The sequence below is a fragment of the Solanum pennellii genome, chromosome 4, assembly GCF_001406875.1.
Source record: "Solanum pennellii chromosome 4, SPENNV200".
NCBI classification, from domain to species: domain Eukaryota; kingdom Viridiplantae; phylum Streptophyta; class Magnoliopsida; order Solanales; family Solanaceae; genus Solanum; species Solanum pennellii.
The window spans coordinates 71,095,379-71,112,447 of record NC_028640.1 but is presented as its reverse complement, the minus strand read 5'-3'; the positions used below and the strand labels follow the sequence as shown (position 1 = coordinate 71,112,447).

The 17,069-nt window shown below is 36.8% G+C and overlaps 1 protein-coding gene across 2 annotated transcripts; it reads right to left on the bottom strand.

Annotated features, from left to right (window-relative positions):
• Positions 1–337: 337 nt before the first annotated feature.
• Positions 338–16,768, bottom strand: LOC107015605 (alcohol dehydrogenase-like 1). 2 transcript variants are annotated; one of them, XM_015215930.2, is made up of 10 exons: positions 16,631–16,768; positions 16,390–16,529; positions 16,253–16,299; positions 15,317–15,642; positions 14,254–14,336; positions 10,739–10,814; positions 10,564–10,628; positions 10,374–10,469; positions 9,743–9,904; positions 338–587 (listed from the first exon to the last, which is right to left on the bottom strand). In XM_015215930.2, the coding sequence occupies exons 1-10, from the start codon at positions 16,680–16,682 to the stop codon at positions 471–473; spliced, it is 1,164 nt and encodes a 387-aa protein (XP_015071416.1). In that variant the 5' UTR covers positions 16,683–16,768; the 3' UTR covers positions 338–470. The 2 variants fall into 2 exon arrangements, with proteins under 2 accessions (XP_015071416.1, XP_027772468.1); XM_027916667.1 differs by lacking the exon at positions 9,743–9,904.
• Positions 16,769–17,069: the final 301 nt, after the last annotated feature.

Genomic DNA, 17,069 nt, shown 5'->3' with positions numbered 1-17,069 from the left:
TCATTCACATGATAATATATTCATTCATATTTGAATTATTATTGTTTGTTATATCAAATGATTTCAAGTATATTATTGTTAAGGATCATAATAAACCAGTTGATTGAATATTTAAACTTCATTTTGTTAGTAATACTTCAATTCACGCCTTACAGTTCCCCCTTTCATTTTCCCTTCATCTATCCTAATTTATTTATATATATTTTTTAAAAAAGAATAGTATACATTGTTGCTGAACTGAGTAAATATATTTGAAATAGGTAAAAACCATTCAAACAAGCATAAGTCTCATTCATAGGAATATAATTAAAGGTACGTACCATTTTCTAGATTTATATCTCAGAAATGAAACGAGATAAATATAAAAATATTTAGCTCTTTTTTAGTAAATTAAATAATAACAATAAATAGAATATCGATCTAATAAATATCTCAAAGCACAAAAAGATAGAAAGGTTAAATTAACAGGATTATTTGCCCATCCAAATGATACAACGCAACGTTTTGCCAGCTTCAAGTAAGTCAAATGCTTTGTTAATATCTTCAAAGTTAACTTCATGTGTTATGAATCCATCCAAGTTCAACTCCTACCCAATATTGCAAAAACACAAAGCATCAACTACTTATAAATTAATAGACATGGGAATAATAATAATAATAATAATACTTCTGGTCCCTCGTTAGTAAATTCTAAATTTGATCCTTCTGATACATGACGACTACAATACCATCGTAACATATATAACACATTTGAAACTTAATCCATGAAACAATTGGTAATTAATTAAAATAAACTTATGTGAATCAGTGGCGGAGCCACGGTAGATGAACCCTCTTCGTCGAAAAATTATATTATTTTTATATGGTCATGATAGAATCCTAATTCTACAAGTTGATATGTTTTGATGATAGACAAGCAACTTAATCAAAGCAGGTTCGATGCGACAAGCAACTTAAGCAAAGCAGGTTTGATGCCAGCACAAGTAGTACAAGTAGTAAAATAACTCGGTCAGAGATCGCAGAAATTGCCACGAAATATTGACACGGTCCAATTAGTGCTAAAGATACAAGTTGATACAAATAAGGAAACCTTAATTATTAAAGATACAAGTTGATGCAAATAAGGAAACTTTAATAATTAAGGAAGAAAGTTGTATATAAAAAGGATTGTACAAAAGAAGTAATCCTTGTTTAAATACAATTTCCTTACCTTATTTGATAAGGATTCGAGGCAGCATGAATATCTATAAAAAGAGGACATACGCAGAATAGAAGACCACGACTTCACAAAGAGAGAAAAGTGAGAATTAATTATCAAACTGAAGTCTTCAAGATCGATAGGTTTGCTACGTTGAAAACATTCTTGAGTGAGAAGGTTTTTAACGTGTAGAATTATCTTCTTGTTTTGTTCTTGATTGTAATTTACAGTTTATTGTACAAAGGGTGGGTTTGGCTCTTTGTAGGGTTGAGTGTTAGTGAGAGTTGTAACAAAAGGTGGGTTTGGCCTTTTGGAGAGATCGATTGGAGTCAATCGAGAGAGTAGTAGAGATAAGACTTTTTGATTATTGAGTTGTAATCACAAAATCTTATAGTTGAATTAATAAAACGAGGTTTTTCCTTCCTTGAGTGAGGAAGGTTTTTAATTCAGTAAGTGTTTGTGTCTTTACTCTGTCTTTACTTAAAAGCAACTTACACGAACCTGGTTCGTGTTCTGGGGTAAGGTTTCTTCAATTGGTATCAGAGCAGGTCTTTTCGTTAAAAGATTCACACCTTGAAAAGACTCAATGGCAGCACCACCTACCCCACAAGAGGGAGCTTCACAAACACGACCACCACTGTTCAATGGCAAATATTATGGATGGTGGAAAAATCGTATGATGGACCATCTTATTGGCGAAAACCCTGATCTATGGGGAGTAATTCTAGATGGCCCAACCATACCTATGAAAACCGCAACTGATGGAATCACCAAAATCCCAAAGGAAAGAAAAGAATGGAATGCTGAAGACAAGCTTGCAATCCAAAACAATGCCAAAGCCAAGAAAATTTTGATCTGTGGCATAGGACCAGACGAATACAATCGAATCTCGTCTTGTCAAGATGCCAAAGCCATATGGGAAACACTACAAACTGCTCATGAGGGAACAACGCAAGTCAAGAAGTCTAAAATTGATAACTTGAACAGGCAATATGAGCTGTTCAGGATGGCAGAAGGGGAGACTATCCAAGACATGCACACCAGGTTCACCTCCATCATTAATGAGATGTACTCTTTAGGAGAGATAGTTCCTAATGGAAAGGCAGTAAGGAAACTTTTGAGTGTTCTTCCTGAGACTTGGGAAAGCAAAGTCGAGGCTATCACTGAAGCCCGCGATCTAGACTCACTGGCCATGGATGAGTTAATTGGTAATCTCATCACATACGAACTCAAGAAAAACCAAGAAAAGGAAATTGGAGGAAAACGAAAGGAAAGAAACCTGGTTCTAAAGGCTACTACATCAGACGATTTTGAAGATGAAAATATTGCCCTCATAACCAAAAGGTTCACTAGAATGCTAAAGAGAGGACAGGCCTTTCAAAAGAAATCCTCTCAAAAACCATCTGAAAACTCTAAAGACCAGGTTTGTCATAAGTGTGGGAGCACAGATCACTTTATCAAGTTCTGTCCACTTTGGGCCTTAGAGCAGAAAAAGGCAAACTTTGAGAAGGGCAAAGACTCAAAAAGGATAAATTTGTCCCCTCAAACAGAAGAAAGACAACTCAAGAGGCAGATATTTCAATGAAGAGGGCCTTTGCAGCAATGGGAAATTCATCCGATGAAGAGTCTGAGGGTGATGAGACAGAAAACAAGTCCCTTCTTGCACTAGAACAAGAAGATGATTATGACTTTCTTGCTCTTGTAGCAGTGGAAACCAAGGAAGAAAAGGAAACCTGCAGATCACAAGAAACCATACTAGCACTCATGGCTGGTTCTGATTCTGAAGAGGATAAAGAAGAAGAAGATATGAATGAAAAGGTTAGTCTTCATCACATACAAGACAATCTAAACTCATACTCAAAAAGGCAGCTAGAATCTTTACTCTACACTCTCATTGATGCATATAAAACCATAGAATCAAAAAGGGATTTGATAATGGAAGACTATGCATCTCTAAGAGAAGAAAACAAGATTCTTGAAAAACAAAATCTTCATCTTTTATCTAAGAATACTGAACTAAGTAAAAACCTAGACTTGGTAACCAAAAGGAATGAAGCACTCTCCAAAGAGCTTCTTGTGACTAAAACTGAAGCAGAAAAAGGAATGAGATGGACCAGGTCCTCCATACTGCTTGACAACATTCACAAGAACCGCACATCTGAGAGACATGGGATAGGTTTTGATAGAACCAGCTTTCAAGTAAAAAATCCCAACATAGATTGTCTATGCATGCACTGTGGGCTGGTAGGGCATAAAAGTCATGATTGTCAAAGAAAACAAACTGCTCATAACAAAAACTTGAAATCTTTGAGAAATCTTCATCATGAGAAACCCAAAGAGCAAAAAATTCCCACAGTTAAATCTCTTCCTAAATGGGCAAGAAGACATCTTATCCATCCATTCCCTAAGCATAAATCAAAGTGGATTTGGGTACCAAAATCTAATCCCCAAAATTAAATTGCAGGGATCAGTGAAGAGGAAGCAACAACAATGGTACTTAGATAGTGCATGTTCCAGACACATGACTGGAGATAAAAGAAGCTTCCTCTCACTCAAGAACATCAAAGGAGGAAACGTTGCCTTTGGTAATGGAAAAAGTGGTGAAATTCAGGGAATTGGAAAGGTTGGATCAATGGATACTCATGCAATTGAGAACGTTTATTATGTGAATGTCCTACAGCATAATATATTAAGCGTATCTCAAATATGCGATAAAGGAAACAATGTTCTCTTTACAGAAAAAGAATGCAGAGTAACAAACTCAGCTACTGGGAACCTGGTTCTACTAGGAAAGAGACACAAGAATGTGTACAAAGCTAAGCTTGTTAATTCCAAGGAAGATACTCTTAAATGTCTAAGTGCAGTCTCTGATTGCTCTATGCTATGGCACAAAAGAATGGGACACATTAGCATGGCAACTATAAACAAGCTCATATCTAAAAACCTGGTTAGGGGACTGCCAACCAAAAGTTTCAGGGACAACCAAGTATGTGGAACTTGTATTCAAGGAAAACAGGTTAGGTCATCCTTCAAACCAAAGTTGACAAGTAAGTACTACCAAGCCACTAGAACTGCTTCACATGGATTTGTGTGGACCAATGCGTGTACAAAGCAGGGGTGGAAAAAGATATGTGTTTGTAATAGTTGATGATTACTCAAGATTCACTTGGACATTGTTTCTTGCAACAAAGGATGAGACATCCACTATGTTTGAAATCTTCGCAAAGCTGGTTCAGAAGAAATTCAACAAAGAAATAATCAGCATCAGATCTGATCATGGGCTGGAGTTTGAGAACTCACAATTTCTACAATTTTGTATTACAGATGGAATTGAGCATAACTTCTCAGCACCTAGAACACCACAACAAAATGGTGTTGTTGAGAGGAAAAATAGAACACTGGAAGATATTGCAAGAACAATGTTAATCTCAAGCAAACTTCCAAAATTCTATGGGCTAAAACAAGCACCTAGAGCATGGTATGATCGATTGTCTACTTTCCTTCTCACACATGGATATACAAGAGGAAAAAGTGATAATACACTGTTTCTTCGAAAACAAGGTAAAGATTTGTTCATAGTCCAAGTATATGTAGATGATATCATATTTGGAGGAACCAATGACTCACTAGGAGTAGAATGTGCTAAACTAATGAATAGTGAGTTTGAGATGAGCATGATGGGAGAGTTAAACTTCTTTTTGGGACTCCAAATTAAGCAAACTCCAGTTGGAACATCAATTCATCAACAAAAGTACATCAAGGAATTACTGAAGAAGTATGATATGAATGAAGCGAAGTCAAATGACACCCCCATTGGGACAACAACAAAGCTTGATAAAGATGAACCAGGTTCACCAGTCAATGACACTAGATATAGAGGTATGATTGGATCACTCCTATACCTCACTACCAGCAGACCTGATATAGTGTTCAGTGTTGGTCTATGTGCAAGATTTCAGTCTTGTCCAAAGGAATCACATCTAAAAGCTGTCAAGAGAATCTTGAGATACTTGAAAGGCACAATGAACCTGGTTCTCTGGTATCCAACTGGTGACTCTTTTGACCTAAAGGGATTTGCTGACGCAAATTATGCAGGACATATGGTTGATAGAAAAAGTACCTCTGGGATGGCACACTTTTTAGGACCATGTTTAATATCTTGGGCAACTAGAAAACAAAATTCAGTGGCTCTATCTACTGCAGGGGCTGAGTATGTTGCAGCTGCTTCATGTTGTGCCCAACTTCTTTGGATAAAACAGCAGCTTAAAGACTTTGGTATAGAAACAGGTTGCATTCCTATTCTATGTGACAACACAAGTGCTATGAACATGGCCAAAAACCCAGTTCAACACAAACGCACCAAACACATAGATGTTAGACATCACTTTCTTCGTGATAATGTTGAAAAAGGAAACATAGTAATGGAGTTCTGCAAAACTGAGGATCAAGTTGCACTAGGAAGAGAGTCATTTCGGAAAAATAGACTTGAGTTAGGGCTCATCTTTTTAGATTGAATTCTGTCCAACCAAGTTCTAAGGAGATATGAACCAGGTTCAGTCAAGTTGGTTATACAACTGAGTTACACCTATCTGTCAAAAATAAAAGAAAAGGGGGGGAAACAATTCCATCTTCTCTCTCCTATGTCACGTCTCTGAAAAGCAGATGCAACCGTCAAAGCACACGTCTCCTCGATGTAAATCCCTCATAATTACTCAAACCCCTCGAATACAACATCAAAATCGTTCCCAATAAAGCACTCTCTCTAAACAAGCAACCAACTTTCTCTCATCTTCATCCTTCAGAAAAACAAGAAAACAAAATCTCTTCCATCACCATGGTTAATCCACTAGTTGCCTACTCTGATGACGAAAGCTTGTCTGATAGCGCATTCTCTCAGGGGGAAGAGAACCCAGTTGTTGATGCTGTGCAAGAAAGCCATCTCCCCACTAAACCATCTACACCCAAATCAGATTCATCTACATCTCCATCACCAAAAGCTCAATCTCCACAACCACCAGTTAAAGAAGCATCTCCACCTGTAGGTGCCGAATCTTCACCACCACCCATCATAGAATCTCCATCATCACCAGTCCAAGAAACTCCTTCATCACCAGTCCAAGAAACTCCTCTATCCCCAGTCCAAGAAACCCCTCTATCCCCAGTCCAAGAAACCCCATTATCACCAAACCCAGAAACTCCCACAACCACTGTTCCAAATAACCCCCCTTCTTCCCCATCTCACAAAACCACTACACAAAATCCACCATCATCTCCACTCAATGATGATATTCTTTTAAGTACTCTTCACCCGAAAAAACCAAGGCGGCCAAGAAAGCACATTGCAGTTAAACAGGTTCGCCCACACAGGCCAGTAACAAGGAGTGCGAACGTGGTCAAACCAACTGATGATACAACTTCTGGTGTGAAGCGTCGACGATTGGGTAAGTCTCCTGTTCATTCATCCGTCTCTCCCATGAATCTTGATTCTGAATCTGATAATGTGTCTGAGGGTAAACACTCTGCAACTCCTCAATCAAAATCAAAATTTGCAAAGAAAAATACAGATAAATTTCTCAAAGTGGGAAGGAAAAAGTACTTCCAAACCAAATCAGTGCTTAGGGGTAGAATCTTTCACCCTGATATACTTTCAATGGATATAGTGAAGCAGGTTTGTGAACTACTGAGGTTTCAGGGGTGGGAGGAGTTATTCCTTGAACCTAGTTTGATTTATGAAAAGGAAGTGGACGATTTCTATACGAACTTGGTAATCCTAGAAGGAGATGTGGTGTCGTCTAGTGTAAAGGATGCAACCAAACTTGGGGAAATCTTGCATATACCATCTGTGGGGATAAATGAGTACAATTGGGGTTTTGATGAATACTCTAGCCTGCCAGCCAAATTCTCTCAAGGTAGAGTTAGTTCTAGGGCTCAAACTGTTTTAAAGGGAATAATGAGATCTTTGCATAAGCTTTTGTTTGAGATAGTTCATAAGGTGATACTGCCTAGAGGTCACCAACGTCACATTGCCTCCATAAGAGACATGGGACTTATGAATGCACTTGAGTGCAAAGAACGCATTGATTGGCCCACACTGATTATCAAACATCTTGCTAGAATTGTGGATCCTAAGCTAGGTTCTCATCAGTTAGCTTTTGGAAACTTGTTGACTCGAGTGTTTGATGCATTTGAAGTACCATTGGGAGAAGGCAGGATTTAAACTCGTGCAGATATGTTCACTCAAACTATCCTTGCTGATTGTGGTATTCCTATAGAGTCGGAGCAGGTTAGAACTGCGTCTCCACGTACATCTGGTCCTGTTGCTCAGTTACTTAGGGAACTTAAAGTAGCTGAAGAAAAGAATGCCTCTCTTGAATCAGACAACCAGAAGCTACGTGCTGAGCTTGATGCCTCAAATGCCGAAATACACAGGTTGAAGGATCAGATGGTGCAGCAGCAACTTGCTAACAATGCAAGAGTTGACAGAGTTTTGGATATGCTAGCTTCTGCTTCAACTAAGCCTGGTCAACCTTCACATTGAAAAAGCATTTTGTTTGAAACTGATGCTCTTAGTTGGTTAAAACTATGTGTTGTTACTTTTTGTTTTGTTGCCAGAACATTTTATTATGCTCAACTGGCTGAGCTTTTATTGCTGCTATGGATGTTAATTGGTTTTGTTGCTATGGATGATGGTTGTTGGACTCTTTTTGATTTGTCAAAAGGGGGAAGATATATGAGTTGCATTACACAGGTTTGTCTTCATCAAAAAGGGGGAATTTGATAGAATCCTAATTCTACAAGTTGATATGTTTTGATGATAGACAAGCAACTTAAGCAAAGCAGGTTCAATGCGACAAGCAACTTAAGCAAAGCAGGTTCGATGCCAGCCACAAGTAGTACAAGTAGTAAAATAACTCGGCCAGAGATCGCAGAAATTGTCACGAAATATTGACACGGTCCAATTAGTGCTAAATATACAAGTTGATACAAATAAGGAAACCTTAATTATTAAAGATACAAGTTGATGCAAATAAGGAAACTTTAATAATTAAGGAAGAAAGTTGTATATAAAAGGGATTGTACAAAAGAAGTAATCCTTGTTTAAATACAATTTCCTTACCTTATTTGATAAGGATTCGAGGCAGCATGAATATCTATAAAAAGAGGACATACGCAGAATAGAAGACCACCACTTCACATAGAGAGAAAAGTGAGATTTATTCATCAAACTAAAGTCCTCAAGATCGATAGGTTCACTACGTTCAAAACATTCTTGAGTGAGAAGGTTTTTAACGTGTAGACTTATCTTCTTGTTTTGTTCTTGATTGTAATTTACAGTTTATTGTACAAAGGGTGGGTTTGGATCTTTGTAGGGTTGAGTGTTAGAGAGAGTTGTAACAAAAGGTGGGTTTGGCCTTTTGGAGAGATCGATTGGAGTCAATCGAGAGAGGTTGTAGAGATAAGGTTTTCTTGATTATTGAGTTGTAATCACAAAATCTTATAATTGAATTAATAAAACGAGGTTTTTCCTTCCTTGAGTGAGGAAGGTTTTTTAATTCAATCAGTGTTTGTGTCTTTACTTAAAAGCAACTTACAAGAACCTGGTTCTTGTTCTGGGTTAAGGTTTCTTCAATTGGTATCAGAGCAGGTCTTTTCGATAAAAGATTCACACCTTGAAAAGACTCAATGGCAGCACCACCTACCCCACAAGAAGGAGCTTCACAAACACAACCACCACTGTTCAATGGCAAATATTGTGGATGGTGAAAAAATCGTATGATGGACCATCTTATTGGCGAAAACCCTGATCTATGGGGAGTAATTCTAGATGGCCCAACCATACCTATGAAAACCGCAATTGATGGAATCACCAAAATCCCAAAAGAAAGAAAAGAATGGAACGCTGAAGACAAGCTTGCAATTCAAAACAATGCCAAAGCCAAGAAAATTCTGATCTGTGGCATAGNGTCAAAATAATTTTTTAGGTATAAATAGTAGATGTCGAACCCTCTTCGACCAGTGGCGTAGCCACGTAATGTCAAGGGTGTCCAATTGGACACCCTTAGTCGGAAAAAAAATTAGCATATATACAAGTAAAATGATATACGAAATGATTAAATAACCTATTTTGGACACCCTTAACATAACAAGTTGTTATTTCTGGACACCCTTTAAGAAATTTCAAGCTCCACCACTGCCTTCGGCTATTTCGTATGTCTATTTTTTCAGATTTTGAACCCTTTTATCAAAAATTCTGATTCCACCTCTGAATTGTAAATACGCACAAACGGCAAGCAGATAAAATGCACATTCAATTAATTCAGAAAGGTAAAATATTCTTAATCGATTAAATATCATGACAAGAATTAAATCAGAATTTATTAATAATCGAGAGACCAAAAGTGCCACGATCCTTTTGGAATTATATATGTGGTAGCTAGGTTCGTTAAACCTTTTTAGTATTTAATATTCACAACAATAAATTAAATCTAGAATTATTGAATTGAAAAGGGGTAATAAAATAACATGAAGTACAAGGAAACTTACATTATTTAAATATTGATTAGCAAAAATGGGAATGTCAAGTTTAGCTTTGACACCACCAAACATGGATCCTGTAATAGTTTTTCCGGCCGCCAATTCATAAGGGTTAATACTTAACGGTGTGCCGTGCATCTCTATTCCAAGTATTACAGTCTTTCCAGTACCCTACCATTATACATCAACATCAATGTTTCGATTCTTCTGTTCATCTTAGTAAAAATCATGTTTATTTATTTATATTTTATAAAATTAGATCTTAGGCCTAACTCACGTCCCAAAAGAGAGGAGTACTGCATAAGCCTTATAAGAAGTCCACTCATCTTATTAACCACTGATGTGAGACTTTTGTCATTTTTTAATGTATTTGTGTAACATTAAAACTTGAAATAAGCCTGATGAAAAGAAACATGACTAGTGGAAATTTAAATATATATCATGAATCAACTTGTTTCAAATCAGGACGTTTAGAATTAGAGTTATGATTTTTAAAATTTATGAGTTTTGAGTTTTAATTTATATTTACTGAACTATAAATTAATAATCTATAAATATTTAATAGATTTTTAAGGCAAATATAAAATAAAATCAATTAAGCCCTTAAAAAAGATTAATTATAAGAAGGGATCAAGTGAACCTTCCGAGAACTTGTAAAAGCCTCTTGCATTAAGGAGGCCAATCCAATACATTCAAAGCAATAGTCAGCTCCACCATCACTCATCTCTTTTATTATCTGTTATCACTAAACTTAATTAATAATTTAATAACTAAAATTAATTGGTAATTATTCTTTTATCTCGCACAAATTAAAGAATGAAAAAACAAACCTGGCTAGTCGATTTCTCACCACATGTTGTAGGGTTAATAAAATTTGTTAGTCCAAACTTCTTCCCTAGACATTTAAAATACATTTTAAAAAAACAATTAATATCCTCTTCTTTTATTTTAGTTTTTGTATAAGTAATGAAGAAATGTTTAAAAAAGCTAAGTAATAATACGTACCAATTTCAAATTTTTCTGGATTTAAATCAACACCTATTATTTTTGAAGCTCCACGTAACTTAGCTCCTTGTACGACCTATTAAATTGTTTATTACGTACAAAACAATAATTCACTAACTTTAAAATGTTATAATAAGCTAAGGTGAACAAATTACTCGGGTCTATTTAGTTTTTCTTTTTCTTTTGGTGGATATAACACAAATCAAACAAATTAAATGAAGATTCAGTCACAATTAAGATAAAATGTATCATGTATGTAACAGATAGTCGATTTAATTAAAATGAGTCATGCCTAATTTATGATTTACGAAATTTTATCCTTGCGGATCCCAGTTATGATTACTTCTTGACTCAAATTTTACTTATAATATACTTAAAAACAAACAATGCACCAAAAATAACCATTAGCTACTTTTTAATATGTCGTTGTATCGTCCGTAGCTATTGGCGGACCTAGAGTCTTGTTGGGAATTAAACACACAACACACACAAATAATCTAGAGAAAAGAGAAACGGGACACACAAGAATTTAACGTGGTTCGGTTTCCCTACTCCACGACTGTAACAGGAGGATTTTTATTTCACTTGTGCTGCTGTGGAATTACAAATACAAGGATCATATTTATAGGAAAGCCAAATGGTTAACCTAGGGTTTCAGTAATGGGTCGGGCCGGCTCACAAGCCTCCACAAAGCCCAACAATCTCCCACTTGGAGGCTTGAAGAATTTCAACTGTCATCCACTTAGAACACTTGTATGTCTAGTAATCTTTTTCAACTCTCTCCTGCTACAGCGGCCTTCTCATCAGTCAACTGAAAGGCCCGTTGAAGCTCCCCGAAGCTTCAACACATCAGTCACGGCTGAAACTGCCCTTGACTCGTCCTCGGTCCCTACCGGCTCCCACTTGAGACACGAACTGCCGGATCCTAGAACTCCCTGAGAACAAACACTCTCCATACTCAGCAAGAAATTTTCTGGAGACGTATCAACAGCTGGAATACTGGTTCTCTTGACCCACTGTCTTCTAGGAGCCTTGGCTGAAGCACGGCCGGTGCTCCCACTGCCACAAACGCCTCTGACTGGTCTTCCTGAACCTTTCCTTGCTCGTTCATCCTGAATCTGACCTGTGGCTCTGGGTTTCTTTCTTGCAAAGACAACCTTCTTCTGCCCACGAGATTCTGTGAACCGGACTTTGTTTTTCTTCTGAACTGGGACGGTCACTCCCTCAGACGGTAATCCGACAATATACAACGATCCTCTTTTTGTTCCACGAGCCATGACAAGATTGCCCCTCACGACCTTCCACTGCCCATTTCCGAACTTCACATGATGTCCCTGTTCATCCAACTGCCTAACAGAAATCAAACTTTTCGTCAAGCTTGGAACAACTCTGACATCCTTCAAGGTCCAGAAACCGACTGGCGTCTTCAGCACCATGTCACCCATGCCCGTAACATCAAGAGCTCTATCGTCTGCAAGCCTTACCTTTCCAAAGTCTCCAATAACCAGATTCTGCAATGCTTCACTGCTGTGGGTAGCGTGAAAAGAAGCACCAGAATCCATGACCCAGGAATCCACATTGCTCTCCGCGCAACAGATAAACAAATCCTCGTTGACGCTGTCTTCTGCAATGTTGACTTGTTTGTCTTTCTGGCATTGATTCCTGAAATGCCCCACCTCCTTGCAGTTCCAACATGTTACACCTGAGCCATCCCGAGCCTTTGACTGACTCCTTCTTCGGTTCCTGCTCCCACTACCTCTGTTATTTCCTCTGCCTCTGACGACGTTTAGCATATCACCTGATGATTCTCCAGAACTCCTTCTTCTGACATCCTCGCCAAGAACGAGATCACGAATCTTCTCAAAGGTGAATCCATTAGGTCCCACTGAACTGGCAACTGCTGTAACCGTTCCGGACCAACTGTCAGGCAATGATGATAACAGTAGTAAAGCTTGAACTTCATCATCGAACTTAATGCCAACTGACAAAAGTCTGGCTAAGATCGAATTCAATGAGTTGATGTGCTCGGTAACTGAACTGCCTTCCTTCATCTTTGTGTTCACCAACTCTCTAATCAGAAAAATTTTGTTTGCTGCAGATGGCTTCTCGTACATGTTAGACAAGGCTTCCAAGATGCCTTTCGCTGTCTTCTCCTTAAGAATGTTGAACGCAACATTCTTGGTCAACGAGAGTCGGATAACTGACATAGCTTTCCGATCCAAAACTGCCCACTCTGCATCAGACAATTTTCCTTGCTTGTCACCCAACACTACGTCCAAATCTTTCTGAACCAGCAAATCTTCAATCTGCATCTTCCACCAACTGAAATCTGTACCATCGAACTTCTCAATTCGGAACTTCCCATCTTCTGCCATCTCAAAGGACTTCGGCAATTCCCTTAACGGCGTCTACAGACAGCGGGCGGCGATTTGGACGATGCTCACGATCTGGACGCTCGCGGCTGGATCTGAGGCTCCTCGACGCGGCGGCCACTGGACGGCAGCGGCGTTCTCTGCCTCGCTACTGCTGCGCGGCTTTCTCCCTCGCTGGGCTACGATCTGCGGCAGATCTCCTTCGATCTGGGCTGCCTGGTTCGCGGCGGCTGCTGCTCGCGAATGGCGGTTCCAGATCCTCGGCGTCTTGCACGGCTGTAGCTTGCGAACGGCGGCGGCACACTCCTTCCCGACGCGGCGGCCAACGGAACGGCGCGACGGACAGCACACGGACGACGGCTGTTCGCACCCTGCGCGGTTCTCCTAGCCGGCTGCTGCTTGAGGTTACCCACACGGTAACGGCGGCTACTCCTCCCTGCACACAGTTCTTCACACAAGAACCCTAGGTGACAATTTCTCACAGTTTGTGTTACAATGTTGTTGAAACCTCGCTTTGATACCAATTGTTGGGAATTAAACACACAACACACACAAATAATCTAGAGAAAAGAGAAACGGAACACAAACGGGACACACAAGAATTTAACGTGGTTCGGTTTCCCTACTCCACGACTGTAACAGGAGGATTTTTATTTCACTTGTGCTGCTGTGGAATTACAAATACAAGGATCATATTTATAGGAAAGCCAAATGGTTAACCTAGGGTTTCAGTAATGGGTCGGGCCGGCTCACAAGCCTCCACAAAGCCCAACAAGTCTGAGGCGGTTCATCAGCGAAAAATTACATTGTATATTTAAGGTATTGTTAAGAATATACTTATATATTGATTTTGAACCTCCTGAATATAAGATTAGAGGTTGCTGTTCAAACCTCAAATCTCAAGCATCACTTTTTTTCCAAACCCCCTAGCTAAATGTAAATCCTGAGTCCGCCACTGTAGTCACTAGCTAACATATTTTTTATCATTAATTGCAAACTTATTTTTAAATAGAATTAGTATATTATTTAGATATAAAAATTATCTGTCGTTAATTTTTTTTCCTAGTGAAATAAAATTCATGTAGAAAGGCATAACTATTTTTGAACTTTATTGTGAAGACTCAAAGACATAAATGGAGTTACCGCTAGTCCCACGGCTCCTAGTCCAAATACAGCTACAATAGAACCTTCTTCAATATCTGCAACTCTCCATGCAGCTCCCAATCCTACAAAATAGAAAAATTAAATTGATTAATACATTTAACCTACAATAATGTGTTTAAAAAGTGTGACTTAAACTATTAAAAAAAATCAAATATGACATAACTTTTGCTCACATAAAAAAGGGATCGATCTTTTCATATATCAAAAGGCCACACGGATAAATGTGTTTGTATTAAAAAAAAAGATATATTTGTTTAAAGGGAAAAGGTATGATATAACCTTCAACTTTGTCATTTAGAGCTGATATACCCCTTGTTATGAAAGTGACTCATATATACCCCTACTTGTAAACAAATGGCTCACATATACCTTTTTCCTCTAACGGAAATGAAAAAAATAATAATTTTAATCTAAATTTTTATTTTCTTTTTCTAAAATATATAATCCCATATGAGTAAATTTAATCCTAGTCAAACATATTTTTTTGACTTTTTTGTTTCAATGACTAATTTATAATTATTATTTTGATAATCAAATTTAGTTATGTTTCACTAATATTCTTGTAAAACTTATTGTAGATGACCAAATTTTTTCTTCGAATACAAAATTAAATTACAATACACACAAAAAAAATAGTTTAATTTTTTATTCTTTAAACTAAGGAATGAAAGAAAAAAACAAAATAAGAATAAGAAATTCAAATAATTATAATAAAAGAAGTCAAAAAATAATTTATGTATGAAAAAAATTAAAATATACCTTGAACTTTGATATAAGAATCATATATACCCTTAAAAAAAATTTTAAAAAAAATTAGAAGTAATAAATATAAATTTAAAACTAATTTTTTAACTTCCGTTAATTGAAAGGTATATGTGAGCCATTTTGTAACGGCAGGGGTATATGTGAGCCGTTTGTATAACAGTAAGGGCATATATGAGCCACTTTTATAATGAGGGGTATATCAGCTCCAAATAACAAAGTTGAGGGGTATATCATACCCTTTTCTCTTGTTTAAAAGCAAATATGGATAGAAATAAACCTGTAGAAACCCCACAAGAAAGTAAAGAAGCCTTATCAATTGGAAAATGAGGATTCATCTTCACCACATGTGTGACATCAACAACAGTATACTCAGTAAAGCTGGAAACCCATAATGTATGGTACAATTTTTCTCCATATTTGTCCTTGAACCTGCTGCTTCCATCTCTTGGCATTCCACACAGAAAATCCTCAGGGAATTTTGAACAGATATTTCCCTTTGGACACTTGCAATCTCTACATTCTCCACAGTTTCTTTGAAATACTGGTATTACTATGTCACCTTCTTTCACTTCCTCTACATTTTCTCCTACACTCTCCACCACACTATACCAAAAAAAACAAACTCATATTAGTGAATTTATACCATTAGAGTATGCATGACTATATACTCTAAGAAAATTGTGAATTATACGGGGATTTTTCTGGGAATTAGTATGAAAATTTGCATAAAACTTATTTTCCTGCAAATTTTCATACTAATCCCCAAGAAAATTCTCATTAATTCACACTTTTCTGATAACATATTTCTTTCTCAAAAGACTTCTATTTATCAACCATAACCACATTATTTGATATTGAATTGACTTATTTGCTAATATTCGTCGAGGTCCATTCATAATATATAGTTACTTATTTCTACTCATTGAATATTCTATCTGTAAAAAATAGTTAACGATATACTCAAATTGTTCTCACAAACACCAAAAAAATATATGCTCTTTTTTCCAGCCACCATACTATAATAATACTCTCTTTATGAGTCAATTTTTGAAATTGAATTAAAACTCATCGACGTAACGTATATTATGACTTAAAGACTTAATCATATATAAAAATGAGAGGAGCAGTATATGTATATATAAAAATGAAAATTCAATTAAAAAAGAAAGCAAAATTAGCAATTTTTTATAAAGAAATTAAGCTAATTAATTACCCAGCTGCTTCATGACCGAGAATTCTGGGGAACGCTGAAACTGGTCCCTGAGGAAATTAATTACTACAATTTAGCAGTAAATTATGAAGAAAATAGAGATTAATTAGTCTAATTTAAAGTATTAAAGATAAACTTACATCTGATAATTTCCAAAAAGTAACATCACTATGACATAAGGAAGTACAAAGAATCTTAATACGAACTTCCCAAGAAGTGGGAGGAGCAACCTCAATTTCTTCAATAATCAGAGATTCCCCTGCTTTTCTGCACACTGCAGCTGTTTAATCCAATTCCGATAATATTCCAGCGTGATTCACATGTAATTAATACGACGGAGAAAAAAACATACAAGAAATTAATGCTAGAGAAAGAGCAAACCTTTGCATCTAATGGGCTTTCCTGCTGTCGCTGATGCAGAATTCGACGCCATAATTGAGAGTAGTTTGATTTTCGTGTTCTCACGAAACTTCTTTATTAAGAGTATAATATATTACTATTAAATAAGTTGTCTGTGGCCACTACTTTGTTTCAAAAAAAGTCAAAAGTAGAATAATGTTTTAAAATTTGACGAATAATTATTAGTTTTGTTTTTTAAATTATTGAAAACGCTCATTTGATTAATTAATTAAATTTAGATATACTTTGAAGTTCAATCCATCGGTAAATGATCTCGAACTCTTATAGGAGCATGAGACTTTTAATAAAATTTTCAATAATAAATGAAATTAATAATTTGTGTTAAGTGAAGAGTGTTTTCAAAACTTCTCTCACTCAAAAGTCAATATCCGTATAGTATATTTCCTTCGTCTCAAATTAT